We start from the raw sequence: 14,548 nt of genomic DNA, 5'->3' as shown, positions 1-14,548 counted from the left end.
CCTCTGTTTTCCCAAAAGTCTTAAGTCAGTAAGGTCCGTGGAGCAGGAACCTATTTTGCCTATAACTCTGTAAAGTGCCATGCAACTCATGGCATGGTATAAATACAAATGAACAACTCAAACCCGTTTGTGGAATACACTCCCTTTGGACATGTGACTGGCACCGACTTTGCAATCTTTTCAGTGCCAGGACAAAAAAAATCTGTTTTCCTGGGCATTTTAAATGGGTTAGTCTGTCCTCTTCTATTTTACTGCCTTTTAAAAAAATTGGTTTGGGATTGTATTTTACTGTTTTTATTGTATGTTGTGGTTGTATGCCCATTTGTAGTTATATTTACTATTCACCAGCTTGCTATCTATGTGATGGACAGTTTATAAACAGTTTAATAAATCAATCACAAGTTCAAGATGCCAGATGTGCTTCACTTGTTTATTTGGTACTGCAAAGCTACTTATATACATTTCACTGATAAACATTTCAATCCACGCAAGTTGATGTTTAGTTATTACTTGTTAGCCCAGAGGCAGAAGAGACAGCTTATTTTTACAGAATGGGAAGTTGGCAATGATTGTCTCTTCACTTTTAATGAGTCACAATGAGAATGATACAAGAGGTTAAAATGTATTTGTAAAATTCTCTATGCACTTCTAACTTTGTTGTTAGAACTTCATACCCTGAAAGTCTTTTCAGCGACTAGGTTCCAAATTACCACAGTCTATGAGCCTTTGGCGGTGTGGTGCAATAGGAAGGTGGGCAGAAGAGTCCTGGGTGTGCATTCTGCACATGGCCACTGAAATTTCGTTTCAGATAAGGAAAACTTAATACTATAGCTATTGTGGTAAGTTTTTGTTTTGTAAGCACATGTGTCATTTTAGTTGCAAGTCAAAGACAAAGAAACTCTAAAATTACTGTGGTTATTTCCTTGGCAAGCATTTAAAGATTAGATGGGTACTTCTCATAGGGAAAGGAAGTTGGGAAGTGGAGACCTGCAGCTCTCTAGAAGACAAAAACAGCTGCAAGAGCTAGCCTGCCATTTCTACACCTTGAAGACTAGGCACATCTAAGAAAAGCTAAAAAGATCCAGCACTGCCAGAAAACATGTCTCCATAGCAATGTTTCCTCTAAGCTCCCACATCAGCGTTTATACATGGGCATGCTGCAAGCACCATTATGTGGCTAAAGACTGGAACCACCCTTGTGTAGGGAAATGGTCTGTAAATTAGTCTTATTTGTAAGAGAAAAAAAGTATGTACAAGCGACTTGAACTCATTTGTTGGTATTGTGCAAACAGTCCCCACCAATGAACCTGTAGATTATTCACAAACAAGGTATAAAGACATTGCTTAAAATGGCTTAATAAGAATCACCTTTACTCCTGAAACAATGACACCATCTGCAGACTTAACCATGTTTTTAAAGAAGTCTTCAAGTTTCTCTTTCTTATTTTTTCCACGGACACTCAACTGAAATACAGGCACATATGTTAGGTTATTTTTTTAAAAAATCAATCATTTCATTTCACTTCCTCAGAGCAGATGTCAGAAACAATAACTAGAAACTACCCACAACATTAGTTTCATTTCTGCCTGTTTATTGTAAGAAAGAGTTTCATTCACCTCATCAAGAAGCTATTATAGTTGTATGACTCTGACACTTTGATACTTACAATGGATTTGCACACATCTTTCTTCAACATACTTACATCTATTCTAATTTTGTATTATCTTGGATCCACTTTATGCTCAGATATAGTTTTCTTATTTAAGGTATTTAAATACTCTAGGCAGCAAGTTCCATAATTTAATTATGCTTTCTATGAAGTAGTAATTTGTCCTGGATCTACCACTGATCAATTTCATTAGATGAAACCAAGTTCTAGTATTATTGGGGGGTGCAGGGTGGAGAGAAAACATCCTCTATCCATCTTCTCTATATCATGTGTATTAGAAACTTCTGTCATGTCTTCCCCTCCTGCCAAGTCACCTTTTTCTCAATAAAAAGGCCACAAATGTGTTAGCGTTTCCTGATACGGAAGGTGCGCCAATGCCAATCATTTGGATTGTCCCTTTCTCACCTCTACAATATCCTTTTAAGATGAGGTGACCAGAAATGTACATAGTATTCCAAATGTAGTTGTACAGTAATCTAAGACGGAACTACAAAATGGGCCATTTTATTTTCAATTTCTTTTCTAATAATCCCCAATATGGAATTTTCCTTTTTCCATTACTGTGGCACACTGAGTTGACTTTTCAATGAGCTGCCCACCCCAAGATCCTTCCTGAGAACTCACAGCCAGTTCAGACCCCATCAGTGTATACAAAGGTAAGATTTTAATTTTATTTTTGCCCCAATGTGTATCATTTTATACTTGCTTCCACTACACTGAACCTCATTTGCCATTTTGTTGCCCATTTACTCAGTTTGGAGATATCCTTTTGGAGCTCTTCACCTTGGGCTAACCTGAATAATTTCAATAATCTCCTTGGGCTAACCTGAATAATTTTTGAGGTGATCACAAACTTCTCCGCTGCACTACTCACTTCCAACTCCAGGTCATTTGTGTACAAGTTAAATAAGCATGCATATATTTGGGAGATCCTACTCCTTACTTCCCTCCACTGGGAGAACTATCCACCTCTCTGCTTCCTGCTATTTAAGAAGTTTAGAATTCATAAGAGGACCTGTCTCTTATTCCATGACTAATTTTAGTCTTTATCAAAAGCCTTTTGGAAGTTCAAATGTCCATATCTACCAGATCACTCATCTACCTGGCACTCTCGAAAACTCTAAATCTGGTGAGACAAGATTTAAGAACATAAGAAGAGCCATGCTGGATCAGACCCAGGGTCCATCTAGTCCAGCATTCTGTTCACAGAGTGGCCAACCAGCTGTTGACCAGGAACCCACAAGCAGGACATGAGTGCAACAGCACCCTCCCACCCATGTTCCCCAACAACTGGTGTACAGAGGCTCACTGCCTCTGGTACTGGAGGTAGCACATAGCCATCACGACTAGTAGCCACTGACAGCCTTTTCCTCAAGGAATTTGTCCAACCCCCTTTTAAAGCCATCCAAACTGGTGGCCATCACTACATCTTGTGGTAGCGAATTCCTCAGTTTAACTATGCGACTGTGTGAAGTACTTCCTTTTATCTGTCCTGAATCTCCCACCAATCAGCTTCATGGGATGACCCCAGGTTCTAGCATTTTGAAAGAGAGATAAAAATGTCTCCCTATCTACATTCTCCACCCCATGCATAGTTTTGCAGACCTCTATCATGTCTCCCCTTACTCTCCCTTTTCCCAAGCTAAACTATCCCAGCTGTTGTGACCTTCTCTCATAGGGGAGATGCCAGCCCCTTGATCATTTTAGTTGCCCTTTTCTGCACTTTTTCCAGCTCCACAATATCTTTTGTTAGGTGTGGTGACCAGAAATGCACACAGTATTCCAAGTGTGGTCATACCATAGATGTGTATAGGGGCGGTATGATCATGGCAGTTTTATCCTCAATCCCTTTCCTAATTATGCCTAAAATAGAGTTTGCCTTTTGCACAGTATCCACACACACTGGGTCGACATTTTTACTGAGCTGTCCACCACAACCCACAGATCTCTTTCCTGGTCAGTCACCACTATCTCAGATCCCATCAGGTTATACTTGGTTGGGATTTTTTTGCCCCCATGTGCATCATTTTACACTTGCTTACACTGAACCACATTTACCATTTAAATGCCTATTCTCCCAGTTTGGAGAGATCCTTTTGGAGCTCTTTATAATCACTCTTTGTTTTAACCACCCTACATAATTTGGTGTAATCGGCAAACTTGGCCACTTCATTGCTCACTCCTAATTCCAGATCATTTATGCACAGGTTGAAAAGCGTTGGTCCTAATACAGATCCCTGGGGGACCCCACTATTTACTTCTCTCCACTGGGAGAATTTACCTTTTATTCCTCCTCTCTGCTTCCTTTTCTTTAACCAGTTACTGATCCATAAGAGGACCTGTCCTCTTAGTCCATGACTGCTAGGTTTGCTCAGGAGTCTTTGGTGAGGGACTTTGTCGAAAGCCTTTTGGAAGCCCACGTAAACAATGTCTACCAGATCACTCCTGCATACATGTTTATTGACACTTTCAAAGAACTCTAAAAGGGTAGTGAGACAAGACTTACCTTTGTAGAAGCCATTTTGATTCTTTTTCAGCAGGGCTTGTCCTTCTATATGCTTACTAATTTTATCTTTAATAATGTCTTCAACCAATTTACCCAGAAGAGACGTTAAGCTAACCGGCCTGTAGTTTCCTGGATCCCCCCTGGATCCCTTTTTGAAAACTGGTGTTACATTGACCATCTTCCAGTCATCTGGTATAGAGGGTGATCTTACGGACATGTTGCATATGTTGGTTAGAAGATCAGAAATTTCATATTTTGAATTATTTCAGAACTCTAGGATGGATACCATCTGGGCCTGGTGATTTATTTGCTTTCAATTCATCAATAAGGTTGAGAATGCCATCTTTTGTCACCACTATTTGCCTCAGTTCCTCAGACTCCCTTCCTGAAAACATCAGTTCAGGCACAGGTATCTGTCCTATACCACTGCAGAAGCCAGGCTGATTTTAATTCAGGTAATTCTTCTATAGGTTTAATTCTTTCTTTAATAATGCTTTCTACCAACTGATCCACTAGTTTTCCACACACAAATAATTATATTTGTAAAGAAAGGAAAATTGTATTTTTACATCTATACCCAGATGTGTTTAGGGCAAGGAAACTTTCATTAGTTGCTTTAAGGAATGAAATACCACATATGCTATTTTCAATATTAAGAATATATCTTGCTCTGTGGGTATGCACAGGCTACTTTTGTTAGACATTTCAGTACTCACATCCTGATTATATTCCAAGAAGACGTGGAAATTTAAATCCTTCCTCAAAATGGGATGAGCTGCTACTCGACACAAGAAGACTTCATGCATGGCTACTGTCTTCTTGAAGATTGCCAAGTACTCACTAGAGACAAAGAAAAGCAGAGCTATATAATTTTGTAAGGTGTATTTCTAAACAAAGAGCAATAAATTTCACGTTGAAGCCTGCAACAGAGGCTTGTTAAATTCAACACAGTATGGCGAATTCAGTACGCAGTCTCTGCACCGCTGTTTTCTGGCCCTTGTTACTAGATCACAGTGCTGCAGTTACAATAGAGCCACAACTGGCAAAATTCCCCATTCAGGGTCTAGACTCTAGGCCTAGCAAACCTATGTCCCTGATTCACAGTCTCTAGACCTTTAAAACCTCCCTTGCTTGCCCATTTCATTTCAAGTTATAGTGTACAGCCCCTCCTATTTCTAGGCCTTACATGTAGTTCATGTCCCAATCCTTTCTTCAGTTCCATGTCTCCACCACCCATTATTTGCTGAGGTTTCTGCTTTTCAGGCTACTTTTGTCTTACTTTGTTTAACTTCCTTTAGCTATTACATGACTTTCCCTCTCCCTGAAATAATATACAGCCCCTCCTGCTCTTAAACATTGTGAATTTTCTTCACAGCCCCTCAATTAGGTGCTTTTTACCTCAGTTCCCTGTCTCTTCTGCCCTTTTCCACAAGCTGGATGGACCCAGGTCAAAAGGACAGAGGAGCCTATTCTATACCCTTCTTTTAACCTTCTTACCCTCCAAGATCAGTGTGTGTTACTTGAATTCCATTTAGCCTGACAAATTTTCCTTCCCTCATAGAAAATATACTGCAAATTTAACATTCAGTGTCATCATACCAGCCCAGCCGATGTTAGAGCCCTCATCATCACCATACTCTTTAGATTAAACCTACTGTTGCCATTATGTTAACCATCTCTGGAAACCAGATTATGTAGCAGTCAAGTCAATTTTGGAATGAGGCCAGGAAGGCACAGGCAAAAATGCTTTGCTCAGGAAGAAAGACAGGAACTTACAGGTAAGTAAAGATAAGTCAAGGAGAGAAGGAAAGAGTTAAAGCTTCTCTAATAAGACAAGGAAGGAAAAGCAGGAGACAAAAGGTAAGTTAAAATTTGCTAAGTCTATCCAAACAACATCATGTATAAGCAGGGTTTGGGACTTGGTTTCAGAATTTAGGTCTAAATCCATAAATTCTATGAACACACTAGATTCGTACCAGCAAATATCAGATCAGCAATTATGGAAGTAATTTGTTCTCCATGAACAGTAGCATTCATTCAGCAGAGTCAGGGATGGGGGCAGGGCAGGGGGTGGCAGTAAGAGTTGGTGTGTTATTTAACTACAAAGCAAACTACATGATTGGGCCCAAGCAAATACCATGAATTCCTTGTTATTTACTATATTGAGCCAGTGTCCAAGCTTTTTTTTTTTCTTTTCATGAAGCTTATAGCTCCTGCTTGCCATTCTGTTACAGTACTTTCCAAAGCACTTGCCCGTAGAAAAGAAGAGGAAAGTGTGCTTTTGGAAGTGCTCCCCACACTTAACTACTTTTGAGGGAAAGAATCTGTGTGGTGTCGAACTAGTGTCCCTCTGCTGACAGAAGGCATCTAATCAGCAGAACAAGAGGGAAGACCATTTTCATCAATTCCGTACTATGCTGCACTCACATTGCTCATTACTTCACAAACTATTAAACTCTATAATCTCTTACAACATGTAAATAGTTTGCACTTTCAGTCACTACTGTAGCCTGTGTAGGAAAGCTGAACACCTCGTTTTTCAATGGCACAGTTTAAGCAGGGTTCACAAATGCTGGCTTGGCTTACTAGCCAGTCATTAGTGCATTCTTCCTTGAGTCCTCTGGCACATGCACAGGGTGAGTGGATCTATGGACGCTCACATTTTAATAAAAGTATACAACTAGGGGAGAGTAAGAGGTGGCTGAGGCAGACTTCTAACTTGAAATATTTAACACCAGGCCTTTACAACTAATTTTGGAAAAACTAGAGGTTGGTATTGCGTGCAGACTTAGTTCAAAGCCTCTCTCAGCTAGGAAACTGGGTAACCTTAGACAATTCAGTATGTCTCAGCCTACTACTTCACAAGACTGTAGCAAGGATAAACAGACTGCACTGTTCCCCTAGAAAAGCATATTACGCAAAATTATTTGATTTACTACATTCAACTTTTAAAAACTACAATTTCTTGTTTTCTGTGTTTATTCCCTTTCAAACTTCCCACCAATTTGGCCATTAATGTGTTGCACAGTTTTCCTCATGGTAATTCAGGTAACAGTAGTTATGTGATTTTGGATGCGTGCTCAAATCTGCCTCTTACAGTAGAAATGATTGAAATTGCTAGAAAATATTGGAGAGTCAAATGCACATAAATAACTAAAATATACACATACGCTTCTAGTTCTTGCTTCATCTTAGTGAACTCTTCCTTAGTCATCGATCCTTCGCCTTCACCAAGCTTCTGCAATTTCTCTCTTGAGGCATCGAAATCAGGCCTGGGAGGTGCCGGCGGAATCTGTCAAATGAGTCAATCAAAATGTATTTTTGAATACTTGCCAAAGTGAAAAAACCCTTTGAACAGGGATACAGTAAGCTGTTTAAGAACGCTGGCATAATGGAAAAAAGAGGCCATGTCAAACTCAATGTTGCCTCATGAAAGGTTTAGCTGTGCAAACTGTTCTAGTGCCCTATGTTAAAATGTTATGATTTCCCTGCACAATACTTTAAGATGTCACGTTACCCTTATTACAAGGCTTCTGAAAGTAACAGTTACCCAATATTACTGCTAGCACTCTCAAAAAAAGCTATTTTAAAGTTTTAGAACAGCTATGCAGCATGTTAACTTAATTTAATAAGGAGAATTTTAAATAGGATTATTTTTTTCTGAATTAGAGCAAACAAAAGCAGACAGGATGGGGTCTCCAATGTTTTTTGGTTGGTGGGCACTTTTGGAATTTTGAGACTGTTATGGGCACTCTCACAAAATGGCTGTCATTGTGGGGCTTACCCATAAATGGCTAACATGGTGGGCTACAAAACATTCATTTACCAGAAGGCAAATTGGTGAGACTAAAAGAAAAGTAATCTGCCCAAGAACCTAAGTACAACCTGAGCTCCTAAACACAAAACCACTCTTTTGAGCCCAAATAAAGATGGTGCAACATACCAGCCTCCCAGGTAACACCCCCCCCTTTTCAAATTAAAAAAAAAATCTTAATAGAATATAAATTAGGAGTCTGCTGGCAAGGACTTCCAGTTCGGAGCCATGTCACCCTGTCAGTGTTCTGCGGAGACTCCGCGGGATGCTATCTCAAACAGCTTTTAAAAGGTTGAAAAACCTTTTTATCTTCCCCTGGAATTAAAAGGGGAAGCAAGAGCAACATCTGGATAAAATCTTGGAAGAGCAGCTTATTTTGAGAAGCAGCAGAAGGGTTGTTTTCCAAGGTACTCTGCAAGAGCTTAGACATCGCTCAACGTTGTTTTGAAACTCCTATCTAATTAGGAGATCACAGGGCTGACAAGTTCCAATGTAGATATTAGTGTTTATGGACTAAGAAATACCAACAATATTTGAGGATCTGCAAGATCTGTTTGAAGAGAAGGATGGCTACATCAAGGAGGACAAAAGGAGCAGGATCTCCGCCAACCACCCCTATACCTCCAGTGGCAAGTGAGAAGCAATGGAAATACAGGGGAGTTACTTGCTCTGATAAAAATGTTGTCCTTGCAATTTGCTGAACAGGCTAAGAGGCTGGATACAATTCAAAATTCTATCACCGCCCTGTGGATTTAATTAACACTTCTTGGCAAAAAATGGACGCAAAGGTTAACAAGCTGCAAGATCGGGTGGCAGTGCAGGAGACTGCGTCACAAGCTTTTTACAATTTCTCTGCCAGAATCTCCCAACTTGAGGCTTTCATGCGCAGGGCAAATGTACGTATTATTGGTATCAAAGATCTACCTACTGATGTCAATTTGTCTACTTTTGTAGATAAGCTTCTGCATGAGATACTCCCTGTGCCATCTGATTATTTACTTGATATTGAGCAGGCATTCCGTGTGCCAAATGCGAAGGGACTGATTATACGATCATAGTCCAATTTGCAAGAATCTCCACAAAAAATTATATCCTGCGTTTGGCAAGAGGGGGTGGAAATCTTTTTTGGGGATCACAACAAGTTATGTTATTTCCGGATTACACTAAAGAAGTTGCTGATAAAAGAAGGCAATTTACCAAGGCGAAAAATCTGGCAAAACAAATGAACTTACAATATCATTTAAAATATCCTGCTACATTTTGCATTTTTTCTGAAGTTCAGATGAAGAAGTTTCTAAATCATGAAATGGCGGAGGCGTGGCTAACCGGAAAAACGCGTGAGACTTCTGTTCCAGCCCTATGAAGTGGAATTTATAAACATGTTTTGTCAACTGGCTATGTTTCGTCTGTAAGATCCAGGCTAGGCCAGAAATAACGGCTTATATATATATATCTGTCTTTTTTCTCTCATTTCTTTTTTTTTAAATCGTTTCTCTTTAAAATGGAGATGATATACTATACTTAAATCTACTGTCTGAGGGTGTACAGAAATGTGCACACTCATTTATATATTTGGAAATGATACTATTTAAAATAGTTAGTACAAAATATATTAGTGATTGTTGTATTTTTTCCCTATTTTTTTAATCCTGTATAATTCTTCTTTTTCATTATTATTATTATCATCATCATCATCAATATTATGGTACTAGGATTAGCAATGTTTTTGGCTGGTTGATTTTAAGCTTTATTATTATATAACAGTATAACATTTATTAGTGATTTGTTATTATTATTACTTATCCTTTCTAATTCCCCTCCTTTTTTTATTATTATTACTATCATTAATATGAGACTTTGGTTAGTAACATTTTGGCTGGTTAAACTGTTAAGCTCTAGTATTATATGTTAACTGAAGAGTAATATATGGTTACTGGAAATGAATTGTAGGCCTGCTCCCTTGCTATAAGACAGATGATATGATATTGAAATGTAAGGCTGATTAGTTATGCTGTACTGAATGGTAATATTGGCAGTGTTATAGGTATAACTTTTAAGTACAATGATATTTGAAGTTGGTATGTAATGGAGTTTAAATTTAATCCTTTTAAGTAACTTTTTTATATTTTTTCATTTTTCTTCTTGCTTTCGTCTTCCTTTTCCTTCTTCTGTTTTCTTTTTTTGTATGTTTGTTTTTTGCTTTTCGTTATTGCTGTGTGCTCCTAGGAATACTGTATTGTTGGGGAACTGTAGATAATGATTAGGTTGTTGGTACTGTTTATTTCATTTATAAAGATGAAAAATAGAATAAAAAGTATTTTCAAAAAAAAAAAGGAGTCTGCTGGAAACATGTTGGAGACTCCAGGTCTAAATCAAGCTACTTGAAAAAAAATGTCACTGGAATTTAAGCTCTATGTCACTTACTCAGATAGATTATCACAACACACACACATGACTAACCAAACTCTTATACATAGCCCAAATCTAACTAAGAAATTGTTATTAATCAACAATATTTTCTCTGCAGAGTAAAATTAATAAGGAAAAACCATGAAATGCATAATATTCACTCCAAAAACCAGAACACAGGTAAAATGCTATGCCCAAGCAACAGAACTCAGGTAAAATGCTATGCCCTCAGCCCCTTGCACAGTCAGTTTGAGCCAGCCAGGGCTCTTGCACTAGGATAGTAGCCACTATCAATGCTGTTATGCACTATTCTTGGGAAGGAACTGTGCCATCCCAGAGGTTTTGGGAAGAGATGAATTCATCAACAACCTCTTAGGACCAGCATTCCTAAACATAGGGAAAATAGTTGGATTACATCTATACCTGACCATTGGATATGCTGACTGGTAGGAATTATAATCCCAATATCTAGGGACCCAAGGTTGGGAAAGGCTTAGAGTAAGGTAGAAGGACCACCAGAGTAATCCTGCCCCTCTAGTGCTGAAGCAATTTTTCACTTGTTAACACATAGGATGTGTCATACATGCAGATCCACTATCCCCACCCCGGAACGCCCCCAGCCCCGCCCCTTTTCAGCCGCTCTGCGCTCCTCTTCCGAGTGTGGAGGACGGGGCTTCTCTGCGCTGCCTCAGAGGCGCATGGATGTGAGGGGAGGTCAATTTTCTGGGAACCTACCTCGGAGCACAGGATCTGAGGTCAGTTCCCAGAAAACAGTATACCCTACGGCCGTCTAGCCACTGTCCAGCGGCCATAAGATTGCTCCCTCCATTCCTTAATTACTCAGAAGACAAGTATCATTTCCCACAAGACCTTGAAACAGCTTCCACCAGTGGCTCATCTAAATTATATCATGGTTTTCCTTCACACTAAATCATTTGCCATTTCCTTACAAAGAAGTGTTATGTTCCTACTTTTAAAATAAGTAGTAGTACTGAAAACGGTCCGGAAACTTCAGCTGCTCCAAAACAGGGCAGCAAGATTGTTAACAGGGACTGGCCAATGAGCTCATATTACGCCAGTACTTTTCCAGCTGCACTGGCTGCCAGTCCATTTCTGGGCCCAATTCAAAGTGCTGGTATTAACATTCAAAGCCCTCAATGGCTTGGGGCCAGGTTATCTGAAGGATCGCCTCCTCCCATATGTGCCTGCCCGGACCTTAAGATCATCCTCAGCAGCCCTTCTCTGTGAGCCCCTGCCAAAAGAAGTGAAGTGGGTGGCTACTAGGAGAAAGACTTTTTCTGCTGTGGCACCTCTACACTGTATTCCTTCCAGTGCCAGGTGAAGACCTTTTCATTTGCCTAGGCATTTCAGCATTTGAGCTTTCTAGACTTTTAGCTTTGCTGTTTTAAATCTGCATTTTAAATCTCTGCATTGCTGCTAGGTTTAATTCTGGTTGTATTGTTGTACTGTGGTTTTAATGTTTTATATATTTTATATTGTTTTATTGTGTGCTCCTTGGTTTTAATTTTTGTGAATCGCCCAGAGAGCTTTGGCTATTGGGCGGTATAGAAATGAAATGAAATAAATAAATAGTACAACCTGTTGCTATGCTGTTTTAAAGTGTAGTCTTGCAGCCTTTCCCTGATATCCCACCTTCGATTTTAGATGAAGCAATTTAGGGTGCAATCCTATGTATGTTTAGACAGAAAAAAGTCCTACAATTCCCAGCATGGCTGGCTGGCGGGTTGCTTGGGAGTTGTAGGACTTTTTTCTGTCTAAACATGCATAGGATTGGACCCTTAATCATTACCTGCTGAAAGCAACAAAAAATCACATTCACCTACATGCTTCAGTCTAACCTAGTTCAGTTGTAAATCAGAAATGAAATGCTGTCATGCAAAATTGTTGTTCAGTCGTTAAGTTATGTCTGACTCTTCGTGACCCCATGGACCATAGCACGCCAGGCCTTCCTGTCCTGCGCCCTCTCCTGGAGCATGCTCAAGTTCATATTCATTGCATTGGTGATGCTATCTAGCCATCTCATCCTCTGCCGTCTCCTTCTTCTTTGGCCTTCAATCTTTCCCAGCATCAGGGTCTTTTCCAGGGAGTTTTCTCTTCGCATTAGGTGGCCAAAATATTTGAGCTTCAGCTTCAGTATCTGTCCTTCCAATGAGCACTCAGGGTTGATTTCCTTTAGGATTGACTGATTTGACCTCCTTGCAGTCCAGGGGACTCGTAAGCCTCTTCTCCAGCACCACAGTTCGAAAGCATCAATTCTTCGGCGCTCAGCCTTCCTTATAGTCCAGCTCTCACAGCCATACGTTACTACTGGGAAAACCATAGTTTTGATTAGATGGACCTTTGTCGGCAAGGTGATGTCTCTGCTTCTTACTATGCTGTCTAGGTTTGCCATAGCTTTCCTCCCAAGGAGCAAGCATCTTTTAATTTCATGGCTAGAGTCACTGTCTGTGGTGATCTTGGAGCCCAAGACAATAAAATCTGTCACTGCTTCCATTTCTTCCCCTTCTATATCCCAGGAGGTGTTGTAGGTCTTCATAGAACTGATCAACCTCAGCTTCTTCAGCCTCAGTGGTTGGGGCACAGACTTGAATTACTGTGATGTTGAATGGTTTGCCTTGGATTTGTACGGAGATCATTCTATTGTTTTTGAGACTGTACCCCAGTACTGCTTTTCCCACCCTTGTATTGACTATGAGTGCTACTCCATTTCTTCTAAGGGATTCTTAGATACAATGGTCACCTGAATTAAATTCACCCATGCCTGTCCATTTTAGTTTGCTGATTCCCAAGATGTCGATGTTCAATCTTGCCATCTCATGTTTGACCACCTCCAGCTTACCTTGATTCATTGATCTGACATTCCAGGTTCCTAAACAATATTGTTCTTCACAGCATCGGATTTTCTTTTCACCACCAGACACATCCACAGCTGAGTGTCCTTTCGGCTTTGGCCCAGCCGCTTCACTCTTTCTGGCGCTACTTGGAAATACCCTCTGCTCTTCCCCAGTAGTATATTGGACACCTTCCGACCTGAGGGGCTCATCTTCCAGTATCATATCTTTTAGCCTTGTGATACATTCCATGGGGTTTTCTTGGCAAGAATACTGGAGTGGGTTGCCATTTCCTTCTCCAGTGGACCACATTTAGTCAGAACTCTCCACCATGACCTGTCCGTCTTGGGTATAGCTTGCACGGCATGACCTGCACGGCATAGCTTATGGCTTCACTGAGTTACGCAAACCCCTTTGCCACAACAAGGCAGTGATCCATGAAGGGGCATGCACAATTCCTGGGTGAAAACAGCAACAAGGTAGGTGCAGCTAAGTGGAAAATTACAGTAAGGATTGCACTGGAATAATTTCAAACATCTGGCTTTTTAAAGTTACACAGAACAGTTTCATGAGCCACTCTGGAAGTAAAATAGTGCCAGCTTTCAACAGGAAGCATAGGAGTTCAGCATTTCCTATAGTCAGATCCTCTAATAGCTCTTTGAAAAATAAGCACTTACAATATAGCCTGCATAGTCTTCATTCTCAACAAAGGAATCATGAAGCCAGATAAACTCTTCATGTTGTCGGACAACTGAAAATTCATTTTGTTTAAAATTTGGTAAAGAACTCTGAAAAACAAAATAGCAAGGAATGAAAGAATAAATAAATCAGACTGAAAGTGCATTACACAGTTTTACTACAAAAAATTAAAAACAATTGATGATATGAAATATACACAATACTCAGTCAATAACGCTCTCCCGTACACACACACACACACACACACACACACACACACGTACAGTATTAAGACATATCAGTTGACATCTAAGGCGTGTGCTTGCAGCCCTGTATGACATATTATTGTTTTCCCTTTGTGATAGACTATGTTACATGTAAAAATTCAAGCAAACAGCACAAGTAAAATACCTAGACACCAAACTGGGTTTACCTTTGTATGGACGGTAAATTTGACTTTGTCCCTTTCACTAAGGGCATCTGAAATGTCCACTTGCAAGGCAGCATCAGTTTGCAGATCTACAGTGACTGCTCTAAGCTAAAGGGGGGGAAAAACACCTCAGTTTTATAAAAAGCCATAAAAATATTAACAGAAGCCCACATTATAGTTTTGCTTATG

At 39.8% G+C, this 14,548-nt stretch overlaps 1 protein-coding gene across 2 annotated transcripts in view; it reads right to left on the bottom strand.

The window, feature by feature from the left end:
* The window catches only part of SNX6 (sorting nexin 6), a 44,769-nt gene that overhangs the window by 14,139 nt on the left and 16,082 nt on the right, over nucleotides 1-14,548 (bottom strand). For both annotated transcript variants that reach the window (XM_084843852.1, XM_084843861.1), the window contains 5 exons: nucleotides 14,363-14,467; nucleotides 13,929-14,039; nucleotides 7,347-7,468; nucleotides 4,893-5,016; nucleotides 1,369-1,464 (listed from right to left, as the gene is read on the bottom strand). In XM_084843852.1, coding sequence (XP_084699978.1) covers nucleotides 1,369-1,464; nucleotides 4,893-5,016; nucleotides 7,347-7,468; nucleotides 13,929-14,039; nucleotides 14,363-14,467 — 558 coding nt within the window. The remainder of the gene's footprint in view (nucleotides 1-1,368; nucleotides 1,465-4,892; nucleotides 5,017-7,346; nucleotides 7,469-13,928; nucleotides 14,040-14,362; nucleotides 14,468-14,548) is intronic.

The sequence above is a fragment of the Heloderma suspectum genome, chromosome 1 (assembly GCF_057233095.1).
Source record: "Heloderma suspectum isolate Gila_16-S chromosome 1, 16-S_ref, whole genome shotgun sequence".
NCBI classification, from domain to species: domain Eukaryota; kingdom Metazoa; phylum Chordata; class Lepidosauria; order Squamata; family Helodermatidae; genus Heloderma; species Heloderma suspectum.
Note: the sequence above shows the minus strand (reverse complement) of the source record. Positions and strands in the feature narration are given on the sequence as shown.